The sequence below is a fragment of the Calonectris borealis genome, chromosome 16 (genome assembly GCF_964195595.1).
Source record: "Calonectris borealis chromosome 16, bCalBor7.hap1.2, whole genome shotgun sequence".
NCBI classification, from domain to species: domain Eukaryota; kingdom Metazoa; phylum Chordata; class Aves; order Procellariiformes; family Procellariidae; genus Calonectris; species Calonectris borealis.
Window position 1 is genome coordinate 9,396,501 of NC_134327.1, and position 19,106 is coordinate 9,415,606.

Consider the following 19,106-nt stretch of genomic DNA (forward strand, 5'->3'; position numbering starts at 1 on the left):
AGTGAGAAGTGCAGGCTCTGGCCTTTTTTTGGATACCCCTCAGTCAGGACCAACCGAGGAATTCGCTGGCTTTGTGGCCGCACGTCCCCGTGGAGTCGCGCCGTTCCAGTCCTGTAATGCCAAACCTCTGATTTGTTATTTCAGGCAAGATGCTTTTTACATCACTGTTACAACAGCACTGATTAATACTAACTGGCTTCATTCAATGGATTTATCGTTATTACAGATCCAGTATTTGAAGTTTTAAGACAACTTTTAGTATTGGTTTGGAAAAGCCAACTGTCTCACTTCTGTCAGTCTTTACTGAGTCTTAGTTTAAGCTGGCTATTGTTCGAGTTGCTTATGCTCTAACGTAATCGCAAGTGTGTCTTTAAATGATTAAAGTTTAATATGAACATTCAGACATGGCACAGCTACAACAGAAGAGGTAAATGTATTCCAAGTTTATTTTTTGCCTGGGATGGGTAGCTCTGAAATTCTGCAGCTCCTGACCCTTTTCACATCCTCCCAGGCACGAGTGACCACGGGGCTGAACAGAGACCCGCTGCCGGCTGGGGAGGGCAGGGGCCTTAGTGCCTATTTGGTTATGATTATTTCCTCTTTGGGGATTCCGGCTGTTTTGCAGGTGTTTCTGATGCTCCGCATCTCTCCGAGCCATGTCCCGCCACCGACCATACAACCGGTAACCAAGAGATGGTGTGTTTTTCCTGAACAACCTGTTCAACGGGTATCTCAGCGTGGACGGAGCCCTAGCCACTGACAGGATGCTTTCCTGCAGTGGTGGTGGCTGTATGAAGACGCGCGGAGGTAAGAGACACCAGTGTGCTGTGGGATCCCAGGGATGCTGTGGGATTCCAGGGATGCTGTGGGATGAGCAATATCCCAGGAAGGTTGTGGGATTCCGAAGTTGCTGCAAAATGAGGGGGACCCAGGGGGCCTGTGGGACCCCAGGGATGCTATGGGATGCTGGAGGTGCTGTGGGATGAGCAATATCCCAGGAAGGTTGTGGGATTCTGAAGTTGCTGCAAAATGAGTGGGACCCAGGGGGCCTGTGGGACCCCAGGGATGCTATGGGATGCTGGAGGTGCTGTGGGATGAGTGGGACCCGGGAGTGCTCCGGGACCCCAGCAGCCCGGTGCGGCCCATGTGCGGCCCACCCGGCCCCGCTCCCCCTGCCCGGAAGGGGCCGCCGGCCAGGGACCCGCCGGGGCCGCACGGGGACGTCCCCCCGGGGGACGGCGGGGGCAGGCGGGGGCAGCAGGGGCGAGTGCCCGGCCGGGACAAGCCTCCCGCGGCGCGGCGGGGATCTGCCGGTGCCGCCTCCGCGCCTCGGCCCGGCCGGGCCCCGCAGCCGCGGCCCGCAGGCACCCGCCGAGCGGCGCCCAACGGCCCCGGCGGGGCGGTAACGGCACCAACGGCCGCGCCCCGCGGGGAGCCGGGCCGGGCGGTCAGGAGCCCTGAGGCCGCTGACCGGAGCAGGGGTGTCCCTGGCGGCCGGCCCGCCCGCCCTGGCAGCGTGCTTCCCCGGGCGCATTTGCAAGTGAGATGCGAGAATACCTGCGGGGCTCGGGTGACCTTTAATCTTTTATTGTGGCACGTGGAGGGATGTGGGAAACGGCAATCGGTAGCTGCAGCCTCTAAAATGCCTTGTCTGCCGGTGATGAACCCTTGAACCGTTGCTGTACGGATGAGAAAGAACCTCCACGCTTAAGAAATAAATGATTCGCTATTACTTTTTTCTTAATATACTCATTGACCCTTTCTGTCACATAGCAATTATTTTATTCTAGTTCCCCTGGAAAGTGAGGGTTTGATAGCCTTGTTCTCTGATACACCTTCTAAAGAGGTAAGGTAAGTATCTGGCGTTCCTCTCTCCTTCTGAAATCCTCATGTATCTCAACTCCATCCACTGCCAATGATAAAAACACAGTGTATCCTTAATTTACATTCAGCTGCCGCTACTTAGGAAGGAGTCGAAAACATCACTGTGCTCAGATGTCTGTCTTTATGGCAAACCAGGGCCAAGTGGAAGCAGCATTAAGGATCGGTTTTGCTCTAGGGGACATTTTATTCTGCCGTTGTTCTGCTTGGCCCTGCTTGCTTTTTTTTAAGCACAGAAACTTAAATGCAATTTGTTCGTCTTTAGTGTTTTCCTGACAGTTCAAGATTTCAAATTCAGGTATGGTCCTACAGCACAAGTGACCCCTAAAGATTGTCTTTGAGCTTGTGACGCAGACCAGAACGAATTGAACTAAGACGAAGAGATGCGTTTCACATAGGCAGCAATTTCACTTCTGCTAATAAAATATTATGGTCTGTACCATTATTCTAATTTGACCCATTTGTGGAAAACATTTGAATTCATGTTCTCTGTGTTAGGGAAAATTTTTTTTAGTTTTTCTTTTATTATTCTGGGTACCATTTGCAAATAAATATTTAGTCTAAAACATGCAACCTTTCTTACGTGTTTTCAGGATGCTGTCTTTAATATAGTATACAGACATTTTAAATGTTTGTAAAATGTGAAAATTACGATTAAACAAACTCTTAATCTAAGCAGAAAATTTAAATGGGTCTTTTAAAAGAAATCTTTGAAATCTGGAAATTTTGCAGCTAGTGTTCTGCTTTTGTCCTTATCTCTCATAAATAGGTTGCATTAAAGTAAAACTTTGCTGCTGTGAATAGAGCTTGTTTACATGAAACTCACTGAAATTGTCTGCATTCAGGAGCGCTCTGGAGCAATTTTCAACATGGAGAAGAAATCATTTCATGTTTCTGATAATAGAAGCCAGGATTTCACTGACAGAAAACGTACACTGAGTGGGGTGGCAACACCCTGGCACCCAACCTCTAACTCCAAAGTGAACAGAAATGCTGGAGCACTGAAGGAAAAAAATATGAGAGCAGTGGTGACAGGAGGTGGAGGCTACTTTGGATACAAGCTGGGATGTGCTCTTGCCAGCGCAGGAGCTTCTGTTGTTCTGTATGACATACACAAGCCTATCTGGGAAATTCCCAATGGAGTAGTGTGTGTCCAGGTATGTTAAATTATATTTTCACAACTGTCAAAGTTAGTTCATTTGCCTTTTCCATAATGTCCTACTAGTTTTCACAGAATCCAAATACCTAATTGCAAATTACTGCAAATTTCAATACCATTTTAACTGTGTGAATATCTTACATGATTTTTGGTCAACTGATTTTAGTATATCTGAAATAAGGAAAACAGTGAAGCCTGTAATGTGTAGCACAGAACTCGCTTCACCTCCTGACTCGGAAATACTCCTCAGGACCCAGTCACTGCCCTCGTCCATGCCTTAGTTTAATCACTGTAGAACGAACACAGGGGTTATTATGAGGCTTAACGAATGTTTCTAAAGTCTTTTGAGTTCTATGGAAGAAAAGTATGATTATCAGCAAGTACTGAAATGGGCCTAGTTTTCAGTCCCAGGAGGTACATAAGTACAATTACATATACGCGTTCCCTCTCTGCTAACCCACTATATGACAAATGCTAACCTGCAGCTTTGATTTCAAGTCCAAATATCTTTTCTTATGTGTTACAGGCAGATATCAGGGATTATGATGCCATATTTGCAGCCTGTGAAGGGGCTGACTGTGTGTTTCATGTAGCTTCATACGGAATGTCAGGAAGAGAGCAAGTGAGTCCAAATAGTTTTGTTTTTTTCTGTGTGACTGTCCACACTGAGGGTGAGAGACTCGATGCTGTAACACTGCATGTCAGATTTTCTCTCTTCAAATTATCCCGAGAGCCTAAATCCACGTCCATGCTGTTTTGGTAAATTGCTCTGTGCAAACTGGAGTGCTAGCTGCAAGCAGTCTGCTTACAGTACTGCTTTCCTAGTTGTGAAATGATTTCCTCCCCCTTAGAGGCTCCACCAGCACCCTGGGAGGGCTTTTCCGTTGGAAATGGCATTGAAGAGTTCTGAAATAGTGCGAAGACAAAAGGAAAGACAAGGGAGGCTGGTTCCCTCTAAAACCCTGATCCTTCCCCAAGCCTTTCACATGGAACTCCTAGGTGTAAGGTCACTGGGAGGAATAAAGCCTGAATTAAATTATAAATTCTTTTATATAACTAAATTATAACAACGGCTGTATTTCAAGTCTTAATTGTTTGCCATTGGGTAAAAAGCTGTAAGGATGTACTGGACGTAGGACTCTGAGCCACAATTTTTATTGTTAGAATTACAAACGCACGCACCCCCTTTCTTACCTTACTTAATAAAAGGAACTTTGGTAATTACCTTGGCTGGATAGAAGAGCTCATTCAAAGATGTTTGCAACTGAGGAATGCATACTTGGAATTGCTCTTGGTAGAGGCAACTGGTCACTGAAGTGCTACTGAAACATGGATATTTAAAATATTGCTGCAAGATGTATAATAACTGGAAATGTATGTTCAGAAGCAACACAATTCTCTTCGCTTCAAGCTGGCTAGTCTGTAAAAATACAAGAAAAATTCAGTCATAGTTTAAAAATAATGATTTGACTTCTTGTCTGAAACAGCAGTCCAAATGATCTTTTTTATAATCAAAGCACTAAACTCATTACTTTTATTTGGGGACATTTATAATGTCCCCCTATTGAATTTAAAATTTATTATTATTCAAAAATGCACAATTTCTTTATTTTCCTAGTTACAAAGAGAAAAGATTGAAACTATAAACATTGATGGAACAAGATTCATCATTAATGGTATGTATCTAACCTTGCCATTGGGTGTTGGTATAGCATATCAAAATATTAGAAAAAGCCAGTTGGCTTTTTTGGCACATGCTAATTTTTGCCAAATACTTTACATTTTTGGCAGAAGACAAGGAAACATGTCATTGGGGGGGTTTGTGCTCGATTCTGCTGTGGGCTATGATATGAGAGCCAGCACTGTAGTTCAACTACTTCAGTTTTTTGTAACCATGTTTGACCTGATGTCAGAATCCGTATCCATGTAAGGAATTAACTATTTCCATGCGTGTTTTGTAGCAGTAAACCTCGTTGATATCTAATGGCTTGTGCACAGGTAGTGGGCTAGAGCTGGAAGCTGGCTAGAGCTGAAGCCCATCTCAGTAGGCTGGTGGCAGCCCTCCCAGAGGCATAGTGTTAGCTTACAGCATCCAAATTAGGATGCGCCAGATTATAAAGCACTTGGTTCTACACTGATGTCTTCCCTTTAAATATGCTTTGCATTTTAAATCACCCAATCATAAAATGGAAGGATTTGCTCTTTTAAAATTTGACAGTTTCTCAGAAAAAGGTCATACAAACCATGTTGTTTTCCATGTTGTTTCAGTTTCCATTAAACTAATTTACTTTATACATTGCCACAGCCTGCAAACAAAGGAACATCACTAGATTGATATACACCAGTACAGTAAATGTGGTGTTTGGAGGGCTTCCTATTGACGACGGTGATGAGGAAACTGTGCCATATTTTCCAATTGAAAAGGTATTTTCGTTTATTATATTTTCAAGTTTCCTCTTTGTTTACTTTGTTTCTGAAAAAACCTGGAGTTTTCATGCCCGTGTTTTGCCTGATGCCAGAATCCAGGTACAAGAAAGAAGAAAGAAAACTCTTTACAGTCTTCGTAGATACTATTCACAACCTTGACACATCAGTTTTATGTACATTGCAGTATATATTTCTTTGTTTCCTATCAAGGCCTTGATTTTGGAAAATAACTCATACAGTGTCCCGTTAACATTAACGAAATTCCACCTGGACATGGGGATTGTGTTATATGGCTTGGTGCCTCTTTAGCCATTTATTATTTATATAATTTTTCTGTTTCTCCCTTACTGAAGATGACATATATTCAATGTAGAGCTGATATGGAAAAGCAGCCTATTTTTATATGGTTTTATTGCATTTAATTAAAAAGGAGAAAGTACTTTTGGGTGTTTTGCATACACGGTTGGTTTTTGTGTCCCTCCTCTCTCCATCAAGTACTTCACAGGCTTTCAAGAGGTAGAGATGGATAGAGAAAGTATTGAATAATATTTTGAATAATATATCAAATATTATTTTCTCTGGGACAGTGCCACAAGAAAGTGAACAGGATAATTCAGACCAATCGTAATGTCTTCAAAAATTGACTTTTGACTTTTCTGTTACCTGAAAAAGAAATCCAGATCACAAAGTGGTGATCAGTTACATTCTTGACAGCATTCAAAGCATACACATATTTATTGCTTCTCAAATGTGCTGAAATTAATTAACTGGATTTGCATAAACAAAAATGCTTGCTTACCTTAGCAATATGCATGTGTTTTATCCTAAACTAATACCCCACAGCCTCTCTATTTTGAGGTATTTATTGCCATCTGCTAAGTAAAAACTAGTGGAGAAGAGATGCCCCTCTGCTCTGTCGTTTCAAGAATAGATAAAAACTTATTTGCTTTTTCTCTGTAGCATGTTGATCATTATTCCAGAAGCAAATCAATTGCAGAACAAATGGTACTAGCAGCTAATGGAACCCCACTAGCAGGTACTTTTGTCTTAGTGTGAATTCATAGTGGAATTTACTTCTCCTCTTCTTGTTCCTCACTAACATCTGGTATCCTGTATCAATCCTTAGTGGACAAGATTGTCCAGCAATTATGAAATCAAGCTATCTACCCCCTCTCACAAACTAAAAGATTTTAACTTAAAAATCACTTTTAATTGTTTTTAAGTTCCCATAGTGTCCATAAAAGGTTTTAGCATGGTAGCAATGAGTTCAGTATGTTAATTGAAAAGTTGAAGACAGCTATAAATTAAACAAAACCAAGTGTCTAATGTCACTGTATTATGCAAGATAAGTAAAACATGAATGCTGATTAAATTGTTAGCGCCCCCCCCCCCAAGTTATATATTAAAATCTGAAGAAGCCACCTGATACTACAGCCTGGAATTATTTATTAGTGCTTCCCAAAGTTTTCCATGTTGAGGAAGCCAGTTATACTCTTGAATACTTAAGCTCACCTGTGAGATACTATAACTGCCAGTGCAAAACAAATTAATGTAAAGTGCAACATGATTCTATGTGACCAAGTGATACTGAGCTAAATTTTGCTGTAGACAACTTACAGAAAAGAATCTCTTCACTTGATACTTGCAGAGGGCTATAAAGAGATATAAAGTCATTGACGGGCATTCCGTTCCAATAGAATTAGTTTTAAAAATAAAGGGTTTTTTCCTTTTTTCCTCTTTTCTCAGCAGCTCTTCACATCAAAGACCTTCTTCATTTTAGGAGCAACACACAGTTCTGCATTTCTCAGTTAAACTAGAATGTCATTGTCCCAAACATCCCATTTTGATTCTGTGCCATAGCAGGATTGAGTATTTTGCATGTTTTCAAGTACTATTAAGAACAGTTATTAGCAGATGATGAACCAGCCAATGATCTACTTGGGAAGTGATTGGATTTTTATAATGGTCCTTACTTTCTCCCACTGAAGTTATCAAGAGCTTCTACAGCAGTTCTAGTGGGAGCTGGCTGTGCCTACTGAGAAGCCTTCAGCTCTATCTGGTACTGCTAGTGAGTCACTGTTTCCCATCAATAATTTTGGATGAGATTAGTTGGTTTCATTCCACTTCCTTACCAATAACTTGCTCACTTCAGCAAACTCATCACCACAGTTGGCACGCTCATTCACTGCTTCGGCACAGAGACAAAGGACTGGTTAGAAAGAGGTTTTGAAATAACTGGTAATTTCTAGGAATCTGACTATGCTGGCAGGACTTCTCTGAATCTTATGTTGCTATTTTGCATGTTCTGCTTCTGCCAACTTAATATCCAGCTACTAATTCAACACCTTTTGCTGTGTATTATTTTTTAAGATGGTGAAGTTAATTCATTTCAGAGTAAGTTCCGCTATCACAGTCTTTGGTTCATACAAACAAAGATATAACGTAGTCATGTGAAAGTCACTTAAGAATGGTCTTATCAATTCTTCTAGGAGGTGGGATACTCTATACGTGTGTTCTTCGCCCACCAGGAATCTATGGACCAGAAGAGCAAAGACTCTTGCCAAGGCTAGCAGTATGTATTTTAATTTTTTAATCAGCAGAATTTTCTATGATATGCAACAGCATCACTTATTTGTGTTATAAATTGACTGACCTTCTTATTGCGCAGCAATTCATCAATTCAATTGTCTGTTGAGGATATTATAATTTTTGTTAACAGGTACTATAATATATCTGTAAAGAACGTATAGTACATTAAAAAAGCCTTTTTTTGAAATACAAACACATGTAAGTCCAGCTTTATGATTTAATGCTTACTATAATTATAAGATTCAGGCCAATCTATGATATTTCAAATGTCTGTTTGCATGCAACTTACACCAAATGGTTTAAAATATTAATGAAAAGAGATACGGCAAAATATCTTATTTCCAGTCTCAACTATTAACAGCTTTCACTATCCAATGAAACAAGTTAAGGAGTCGGAAGCACCTTCTGGTACAATAGGTTACTAAAGGGCAAACAGCTGAGGTGCTCAGGTTTTACTCTTTTTTACTTGCTGTCTTTTAAATTGTAGGACTAGTACAGTGTTTAGAATGTCATCCCTGTATTTTAAAAGCATCAGTACAATATAAAGTTATGCACAGCTTTCAGGAAATAATAGATTCAAGTTTCCCACATAATAAACTTTTTTGGTTTGTGGCTGAGGTAGGGAATTATATTGAAGTCAGCCAAAATACTTTATCAGCTTCTAAATAAATTAATTATTAAGAATGGCAAATGTCACTTTAATTAAACCTGAGATATTTTCTTTAGCCCCTGAAAAAAATACAGTCTTTTTAAATTTCGATTTAAGATTTTAAGCTTATTTGCCCATTTCAAGGCATTATGCAACTGTCACATTTTGCAGTTTCTAAAATGTACCTGTTAAATGAAAAATGTGACACCTAGCATTACTTTCCATTTTTTTCCAGCCAAAGCTATTTGTTAAATTTTATCCAATTTTGTGAATACTTTTGATCCATTCAGAACGGTATCTTACCTTTCCATATAATATTTTACTTATCCTTAGAATAGACTTGTATTTTTTGTAAATTCAGGACGTATGGTGTTCAATACGTTCTTCGATCCTTCCTTATGAGCAATATTTTTAGAGCCCTCTGCACTTCTCTTGATTCTTTTTAATTGATTCATGGGGTTTTTTTTAAGTAGAGACAAACTTACGTTTAGCTGGACAAGACAGTGCACTGTGCCTCATTTTAAAACCCATTTTGCTTTGGTTTCGTGTTTGTTTATGTCTACAGAAGAACATTGAGAGAGGGCTACTTAGCTTCAAGTTTGGGGATCCTTCTGCTAAAATGAACTGGGTGCATGCAGAGAATCTTGTGCAAGCTCAAATTCTAGCTGCTGAAGCTCTCACCCCTGAAAAGAACTACATAGCTGTAAGTAAACATAAAAGCACCACAGTTTTCATTTGACAGTGGATCCTGCCATTGTTTCCTGTACTATAGTAATTACTGTAGTAGCAGTAATTAATGTATGTGTTATGGTCCTTTACTTATGTTGTTGTCTCTCTTTTTATTTGACAAATGTGCTATGAACAGTATGGGACCTGGCAGCATTGGCTGTGCAGTGTGTTAAGAGTTGGAATATTCGTTCTGTAAGAATATCTCCATCTTTGCATTTTTGTAATATAATATTTGCCATTTCTGGAAGATGACCAAAGAATGTTTGCTATGTCAGAAATGAAACTGGAAGTTCAGGCAGATTTATCCCCTGTTCCCCTGTATATAGATCCAGACTTAATATTCTGAACTGTGATAATCAGTTCTTCCATACCATATGCAAATAAAAGCACATTTTATTTGGGTTCATTGATTTAAAAAATATTTGCAACTGTTTTCCTCCTTGTAAAGACAGTTTTTTATTTAACCTAGAAGCATTACCCTTAAAGTATATTTAAAAGATTTTCAAAGTAGATTAACCTACTTTTTCTAAAACCCTAAAAGCAAAAGGTAGCTTATGCCTTGGTTACACAGATGGAGTCCTACAGATTTCAATGAGTCTCAACTAGACTGAGAGCAGAACATGTCCCACCATTTGGTGAATATGTGTTAACAGCACAAGTTAGATATGGCACCACTTTCAGTGCATTTGGTAATCTCTGTATAGTTGGTATAGCCATTCTGTGTACGGCACATCTGTAATAAATCAATTATACCAAGGCATGTTAATCACATAAACCACTTGTCCACCAATTTCATTGCACACATTAGTGCAACTGATTGAAACACATGTAGATAGTTTGTTGGCTTGTATGTACATCCATGCATATTTTATATTGCTGTATTATTTTTAAGTTATTCATAAGGAATGAGATAAAGAAATCAATATATATGCTGTATTATTTTTACTAACTTGTCTATTCTCTCCCTCTTTAACAGAGTGGCCAGGTGTATTTCATTAATGATGGCGAAAAATTCAACCTTTTTGAATGGTTAGCTCCACTTGTACGTACAACATATACTTTATCTCCAAATACATTAATTTCTTTGACGGTACACAACTCCAGCTTTTGTGTGCATGTTACATTTGGTATGTTTGCTTTGGGTGTAAGAGTTCCGTTCTGAATGTGGCTTTAAATCCTGCTTGAAGTTCAGTGTGATTCGCACTGTTACAAAGCCCACCTAAAATATTGCATTGAAGCAACTGTCTTCACTGAGACCAAAGGATTATCTAAACCAGTATCCTCTTCTCAGTTGCCGTTCTCTTCGTTTCTTGGGCGTGCATCTGTTAACAGTGGTTATTTTGGGTGGACAAAAATTATAAATCCTAATTATTAATCTGTAATATACATTCTTTTCAAAAGATCATTTTATTATTAAAGATGCACTCAAAACCATAAATATGCCACAATGTTAAATTAGGTACCAGCATTTCAATCTATTATTATAAACTTTTTTTTTCCTTTTTTTAAGACTGCCACTTGAAAATTACATAGTGTCTGCATATGACATTTAACTGGAATCTCCTGAAAAATGAAAACTCAAATACTAACAGCAGTGATGATTTTTCCTGTTTTATCAGTAAATATTTCCACAAATATCTTCTGTATCGCAACTTTAACACTTGTTTGAGGTTTCTGTTTTTTTCACTGTTTTTTTAAATTTCTTTCAGTTTGAAAGATTAGGTTGGAGTAAACCACGGATACGTATTCCTACTTCCTTAGTTTATGCATCAGGTAAAAATATTTTATCAACATTTCTCTTTCCTGTCCACACTACCCTCATTCCTAATTGTAATATAATGTTTTGGGTTTTTTTTAATTTGCCCACATTTTTCAGTTTCATGTATAAAAATAATATGCTGTGGGCTCACCTAGTGTGCGGCAGTAAGGGGTGAAGTTCAGCTCTATGCAGTGTGTTGAAACCAGAATGATCTGTTATTTCAGTAAGTCCCACAAAAACAGGTTTTATGTAGGACTTAACAGATGATTAACTTTGTGGAGTTAATGGTATGAATATAAAAATTTAAATGTAAAAATCCATGACTTCATGAAATACGCTGAAGAGTATCTGCTTTGCTGTGTGGGTAAATTTCTTTCTCCTGTATCCCATGCTCTCTCCAGAATCGACCCCCATGTGCAGCTAAGACAGAATCTCAGTTCGAGTATTTTGTTGTAACCACATTTTTTATGAAATCTCATGATCTTTTCACTAGACCTGTCACCAACCCTCCAAACCCCTTTTTACACAAGCGCCCTAATTCAGGCTGACTGAAGTATTAAGATTAAATCCACCCCCTTGTGAGCAAGTAGTCCTGTTGATGTTAGTAATGGTGCCCTGAGCTCTTAGGCATGCGATTATCCTTCACTATCATACAGTGCGAGATATGCCAAAATCATAATGGCATAGCGATGTACCTTTCTTACCTCAAGTAGAAATCTTTTGTTACGCAGCCATGATAATGGAATACCTTCATCTGATGCTGAAGCCATTTGTTGAACTGTCCCCACTGCTGACCAGAAAAGAGGTAAAGTCTTTGTAAACTCCCCTTAATTCTCACAGAATGCTTACATACATGTTAATACTGAAGTACAATTTAAGATTAAGTCAGTAGAAAGTAAAACCCACCCAGTACTACTTCAGCCTCCAGTTTCCAGGGCAAATATATGCATCATACATTTTAGGCAATATATTATGCTCGTTACCATAATCTTTGAAAAGACAAGAGCTTATGCTTGCAATCTGGAAGAGGCTGCTTCAGCTCCTTCCTTCCAAGGCCCAGTATCCGGTATGGCGTTGGCTGGTCACTTGGGCCCTAATTCCTGAAGATATTTAGGCACCTAAGAGACGGCTTTTATCTGCCTCCTTAGGTACATAAACAAGAGTGCAGAACATTTTTTATGGATGTTTTCAAGACTAGAAGATTCTGCTTTGCAGCTTTTACTGCCTCTGGGCTTTCAAGATTCTTCTTTTGAGTAAACAATTTTTTAAATAATATGTGACATATGTCAATAGGACATTGATATAATGTTGGGGGGGTATTTTACATTTCCTTTAACTGTGTCTTTGCTACCATTTACAGACTTTGTCCCAATTTCCTATGTATTCATATCTTTGTATGTTGACTCTTTTGCCCTACAGGTACAGAACATTTCTATAACTCATACATTTCGAATAGACAAGGCACAGAGTCAGCTGGGGTACAGCCCAGAGAAGTTTGCATTTGCTGATTCTGTGGACCATTACATTAAAACCAGACCGGAAGCCCAGAATCATCACATCTTCCTCAAAGTTTTACTTACTTTAATTGTTAGTTTAGGTTTGATCTTTCTTTCTTTAAGATTTGATGGCCTTTCAGTTTTGCATTTTTTTAAAGAAACACAACACTGACTTGCATAAACTGCACGTACTCAGTCACAGTACTGCTACCTGGATCATTCTAATCTCCACAATAGTTCCTGGCCCCAATGCAATAAACAGGCAGTTATTTTTAGATTTAAAAACAAAATTGTAACATATCAGTAGCTGTACTTGAGAAATTAAAATACAGTAAACAATTACGGCCAAATCACTGAAACACACTGGAGTCAAGATTGTAGCCTCTCTTTATTTCACACCAAAAAAACAACTTTCCAAATTGATTGCTGAAGTAAATGAGAGAGAACCTGCAGAAGGAACAAGAGCTACAGCCAGCCTGCAGTGCTTCACCAGTGAAGAAAAATGGCTAAAATAAGGAGAAAGATTGACCACAGCTGCTGCCATGGCTCACTACCTTGGGGAACTGAAGAACAAGCAAAGGGGCAGACAGAAGAGATTACTGTAAATAAACATACCAGCCGTACAGAGAGAGTTCACATTGTGTGAATTTCTTTTGTGAATTAGCTGTGTCACCACATATGAAGGAAAATAAAAGTGTACTGGAAACTTTGCTGAAGTCAGCCGCTGTGCACACTGTTCAGCACCGCTCCCCGCCCTACCCCTGGGGTGCAGAGCCATCTGCGACAGCACCTCGTGGCAGTTTGGAGGCTTAGGGCGTACGTGCATGGTTTTTCACGAGTCAAAACTGTGTACTTTAGTTAAATTGGAAGTTATTAAGTTACATAAGTTAAGTGCATTTATGTCACTGTAGAGGAATCTGCCACTATGGGTTGCACTAATCTTTGTACTGCTTCCTTTACCTCCTGTAGTGAGAGGACAACTAACAATACAGTTTACTTGTTTATCCGCTGAACTTTAAGTACAACTATGTTTTAGCACCTAATTTCTAAAGTATAGCAGTTGTACTGAGCAAATCCCTGCAGTAGCTAAAGTGGAAAAATGTGCTTTTTGAATTACTGTTCAGCTAAAATGGGCTTAAACAGCCGCGGGTCCGGAAGGCTCCACTCTCTCCCACCCGCCACTCATGCTGGCGATTTACCACAGCAATCTGCCTCCCATCTGCACCTTTTCCAGCCTGTAACATGGGGAGGGAACAATCAGGAGCACGGTGCGAGCAGAAGGAGCGAGCTTGGGAGACAGTACCGGGGATGAGACGGGAGATCTAGAGGAATCGGGCGGGCGGGTGGGGGGAGGAATCATAGATGGATTTGAGAATTCTGGAGGTCAGAGCGCCTCAGGCCGGAGCAGGCAGCAAAGGCCCGATGCAGGGCCTGCGGGTTGAGGGTGCAGTAACTCGAACACAGCACGGGGAGGCAGAACTGCCGAAAATTAGTATTTCTGATTTTATTTTTAAGCCAAAGACACGCAAGGAGGAGAAGCCACTTTCCCCAGCACATACCGCAACATTCTATCGAAAACGAGCCGGTCACCGGCATCTCCCAACACCCACCCACCCCCAGCGGCCGCGGGGCGCCGCGCCCGGCCCGGCCAGCGAAGGCCGCTCTATCTCCGGGCCGCCCCCGCTCGCCGCCAAGGCGGCCTCGCTGGCCTAGGCGGCGAAAAGGAGCCGCCGCCGCGGCGGGGACAAAACAGCTTGGCAGCGGTGGGATTCGAACCCACGCCATCGAAATGACTGGAGCCTAAATCCAGCGCCTTAGACCACTCGGCCACGCTACCGCCTGGCTGCTCAGCCGCCCGCCAGGCCTCTTTCAGGGGGGCGGTGCCGCCGCTCTCCCCACCCACCCCCACACGCTGCCCACCGGTGTCTGCGCTACCCCAACGCCCTCCGGCGCGACCGGCGCCCTCCCTGCCCGGGAGACGCAACTGCTGCAGCGGGCACGGCCTCCTTCCCCTCCGGGGAGGGCTCCACAGCCGGGGCTGCCGGGGGCGACGTCGGGGCCCGTCCCCCGCCCGAGGCCCCGCGGGCTCCCCGCGGCGGCGCGCACCCGACAGGTGGCGCCGCTGCCGCGCGCCCGGCGCCGGCTGCCCACGTGGATTGGGCGCCTCCCGCGCTGCGCCCGGACCCGCGGCCGCCGCCGGGGGAGGCCGGGGCGCGGCCCTGTCGCCCTCTCCCGGGGCCGCGGCCGTCGGGCTGCGCGTCGGGGCACCTTGTCCGCGGCAGGCACAGGCCGGCATCTCGGCAAGCCGCTGCCTGGGGGCCTGTTCCCCACAGCAGCAGCAGCGGTGGAGTGCCAGCTCGTCCTCGGGAGGGCTTTGCATCCGCCACCCCAGGGACGTCCTTGCCGTGGCCACGCAGGGACGAGGGCAGCCCTTCACTGATGCCTTTGCAGCCGCAAGAGCAGGTCTGCACACACCTCCCTGCCAGGAAGCGGGTCCGGTGTGCCCCCGGCCCCAGAAACAGGACCCTCCCCCCCGCCTTCTCTCGGGGAGGCGGTAGCCTCCCGGCCCCCCGTAGCTGCCAGCACGCCGCGGGGCTAGCGACCTTCCCCGCCAGCTGCTGACTTGGCAGCGCAGAGTGTCTTCAGCTGAACCATTCCCACCCGAAACGGGAGGGCCCTGGCTGCCTTTATCTCTGTGCTGCTCAACAGGGAGCTGCAGAGGCCGGTGCAAAGTGCAGCTGGTGGCCAGGGCTGTCCATACACAGCTCGTTGTCCTGCTGCATTGGTGCCTCGCTTACCTGCTGCTGCTGGGCTCGGGCATGGTGTAAGCAGGTGTTTTTCCTGTCCACCTCAATGAGGGAGCTGGGTTTGGCAACCAGAGCCAGATCCAGGCTGTCACTGGTGAGTAGAAAGATGAATTCTCTTATTCTGGGAGGCCTGCAGAAGGAATTTGTATAATTACTTTGTGGACAGAGCTAAAAACATCAGGACTAAATGCAGTGCAATTAAACAACACAGAGAAATTATGTTTACCGTTGCTCTTCCCGTAGGAAGTCATGCACTAGTGCTCCAGGAAGTTTTATGCACGTATGTTACGTGCACCTACCATATGGCTGAAGTGAGGTTTATGACCAACTGGATTTACCTTGTAAGAAGGGACTGTCATAGGAGTATGTAAGCACAAATTGTCAGAGAATTAATTGATTTACAGGCAATTTGTCATCTGGATTTTCAAATGAATGCAGAACAAAATTGCTCTGAAAGTATCGTCTGGGGTGTGCTTTCCTTTTTCCTTTCAAAAACCACAGTTCCCTAGTACAGCAATTTCTAAACAGAACCTCATTTAACACGAGCATACTGGAACGTTACAAGCTTCAATGCTCTTGGAAAATATGTATATGCATTGCTGAGCATACTAAATGAAAGAACAACACACTAGACTTCCAGGTCACTAATTTCCTAGGTTGCCATTTTAAATTTAATTTTTAATATTTTCAAACAAAAGGAGTTTGATTCACATTTATTTTAAGTGTTAAGGATATAATAGGTAACATCTAAACAGAAAACTAAAACTAGAAGATGCAGCATGTCTGGGCTAATATCTAATTTCAATATACATCCTTAGTATTTCATCAAACACTTTTTCATCATCACTGCTTGTTCTTTAAGAAAATGTTATAGAGGAGAGAAGCACCAGGCTTAAACCTGAAAATAATTACACCCTTGCATCAGGGTATCAGAACTGGCTTATTTAAAAGCATGAGAAATGTGTAGCTTGAGACGGTATAACCGAACCATGTTCCTAAGATAGCAGAACACTCTCCATGAGGATATACTGCATAATACAGCCGTATGCAACTGGGTCCCTTTTAGTCCAAAACAAGGCTGTGTATTTACATGAGTTTAAAGCCAGTTACTCTTGTGACTTGTTCAGTTGTGCTCATATATCACACCGGTAACAGTATTCGACTGTTATCAGTAGCCTACAATAGCAGGTGGTGATTTTTTTAACCCTTATCGACACATTTTCATGCAGTGGGAACCGGGCATCTGGCTTCCACCAGGCCTTCAACATTAATTTGATGAGTCTGGCCTCTTCCCAGGCCCTGCTCTGAGGCATCCTGATGGCAGCCCTGCCGCGTGCTGCTCTCCCCAGGGTGCTCAGCCGGGCTGCCTGCAGAATGAGAAATGGGCAGACGCACATTCTGGTGCTGATGGGGCAAAAGTGCTCAGTTTTTTATAGTTATTAATACTTACAACAGTGATTTGCAGCTGGGAGATGAATAGGACCTCAGAGGTTTTCTGCACAATCTGCAAACCTTGTAAATGTTTTTAATTTGAGCTTAAACTCTGCATGAATTTGAGGCTACCCAGAAATGTGCCTGTAGGAAGCAGCATTAAACGGGGGCTCAGTCAAGTCTCTGCTTTATATTCTCAAACGAGGGCTGCACCCTCAGCATAGTGCTGGAAATTGCTGCCAAAATTACAGGTACCCTCAAACTGCAGGCGACGTTCCTGCACGCATGTGCTGCTCCCTCCAGTCCCCAAGCTAAGATACAGTTTAATTTATCCAAGTAATGGTGGTGGCAGGCGGGTGTTCCTGGCAGAGAGTCAGAGCATCTGCTCTGTGTGTTTTTAATTAAATAATAGTAATCTTCCTCCTGAAGATTATCTCAGCACTAGCGGTGCAGCAGCATTTCTCTCTGTTGCCTCCCTCTTTGGAGAGCAGAGGGATTGTGCATTCTTCTGTCTGCGATGCTGCCAGAGACAGGTCTGTCTGTCGCGAAGGACATACTCCTATCTTCCAGTTTTGTAACCGCTACCCACAGTAAAAAGGACTAATGAGGATTATTTACATGAATAAGAGATTCAACAACAGTAAAAGTGGCAGACTCTTTGCAGGCTGCCAAGTAATACAATTAAGCCAGAACCTATTTACATTAATTTCCATGTAACCCATGAAAGGATAAGGAGTTTTGTTTAAATTTTCGACAAATTCTAGCTTGAGGAAAAGCTTAAACATGGGCATTTTCAAGTCAGAAGGCCAGTATTTTAGGAAGAAAGCAAATGTGGATGATTTGAGGAAATCTGAAGCCTTTGGACCTTGAAATCTGGTGCCTACTTCTGTCATTTCTCACGGGGAAATGGAGCGCCGTGCAATTTAGCTGAAAAGGCCAACCTGAAGTGCACGGAGGCCCCATGGGCTCCACGGTCACTGCCTATGTCTGCTCCCTGCCTTCCCCCAGGGCTGGGGTCCTCGGGGGGCTGCCGTGCAGTGGGCCCTTCCCGTGGGAGCACCTGCCCCGGGAAACCCACCCTTCAGCTCCAAACCCAAAGGAAGCAGAAATGAAAGGAAACTCGGTGCTGCTCCTGTGAGATTCATGCGGGGTTTCAGCACAGCCGCTTTCCCTCCTGCTCCCTCTCGCCTGGGATTCCCCCGTCTCTAACACCGCTAATCGGGGCTTTTCTCCTCGAATTTTCAACGTTTTTCTCACAGGAATAAAGTGTCTGGGACGTTCCCCGTGTCAGCTTGGTGTGAGGCTACGAGCGGGCGGCGGTGGGCGGGAAGGCGGCGCCCGGCGGGAGGCGAGGGGCGGCTCCGCTGCCCGCCTCCCCTCAGCAGGGCGGCTGCGCGCCCGCCTGCCGTGGGGCGGGCGGCGGCGGCGCGATGCCAGCGGGAGCGCTCTGCACCGGCCGGGGCGGCGGGTCTGGGCTGCACTAACCCGGTAGGTGCCTTCGCGGTGCGGGGGCCGACACCGGCGGGGAGTCGGGTCCGCGAAGGCTGTCGCCAGGCTGCTCGCGGGGTGAAGTGCGGAGGGCGGAATGGGGGTTTTTAGTTACAGAAAACGGTGAACGTGGCGGTTATAGCCTGTAGAGGCCGGCGGCCAAGCCGTGAGCTTCTGCGGTGACCTAAAAATAATCTGATATTTTTGTGTTGGGCAACGCTCCTGCGCTTACGCCTGGAGATAATAGTTTCAGCCATATATGTTTCCAGGACAGTGCAATTAATTTTAGGGCACGCCCAGTGTAGAAGTCCCCAAATCCTGTTTCTAGCTGTAGGACAGCCCAGGAGGAGAACGGTGCTGGTGTGTGCGGAGCGGGCGGCGGGCAGAAACCGCCCGCCTGTGGTCCGCAGGCAGTGAAGGGCTAGCTGAGTACGTGGGGACAGCCTGTAATGGCCTCTAGGACTGTTCATATTTGGATAATTTTTCAAATGCTTCAATAAACGCATAAAGCATGGCGTTGATTAACAACATGGAGTTCTGAGCAAATGCTTACAAAAGGTCAGTGATAGTTAATTGTTCAGTGTATTTAAAGCCAGCTGAAATAACAGAGCTATTAATGGCAATGGAAGGACATTTTAAAGTTATCTTGAAAGTTCCTTTTTTGTCCTTTATACCCTCGTGTTTTGGCTAC

General features: G+C 43.6%; 2 protein-coding genes and 1 non-coding gene across 7 annotated transcripts in view; 2 read left to right on the top strand and 1 right to left on the bottom strand.

The window, feature by feature from the left end:
• Nucleotides 1-2,696: 2,696 nt before the first annotated feature.
• On the top strand, nt 2,697-12,861 carry LOC142088993 (putative short-chain dehydrogenase/reductase family 42E member 2). The gene is made up of 11 exons (XM_075164867.1): nt 2,697-3,038; nt 3,567-3,662; nt 4,659-4,716; nt 5,346-5,464; nt 6,428-6,503; nt 7,957-8,039; nt 9,271-9,408; nt 10,411-10,476; nt 11,144-11,207; nt 11,925-11,998; nt 12,613-12,861. The coding sequence occupies exons 1-11, from the start codon at nt 2,697-2,699 to the stop codon at nt 12,859-12,861; spliced, it is 1,365 nt and encodes a 454-aa protein (XP_075020968.1).
• Nucleotides 12,862-14,444: 1,583 nt separating this feature from the next.
• Nucleotides 14,445-14,526, bottom strand: TRNAL-UAG (transfer RNA leucine (anticodon UAG)). The gene has a single exon. It is a non-coding gene; the product is annotated as a tRNA-Leu (tRNA).
• A 3,802-nt stretch (nt 14,527-18,328) lies between these two features.
• The window catches only part of EEF2K (eukaryotic elongation factor 2 kinase), a 33,368-nt gene continuing 32,590 nt past the window's right edge, over nt 18,329-19,106 (top strand). For 3 of the 5 annotated variants that reach the window (XM_075165168.1, XM_075165173.1, XM_075165171.1), the window contains exon 1: nt 18,329-18,415. The gene's annotated coding sequence lies outside the window, so the exon portion shown is untranslated. The remainder of the gene's footprint in view (nt 18,416-19,106) is intronic. The other 2 variants (XM_075165169.1, XM_075165172.1) reach the window with 2 other exon arrangements.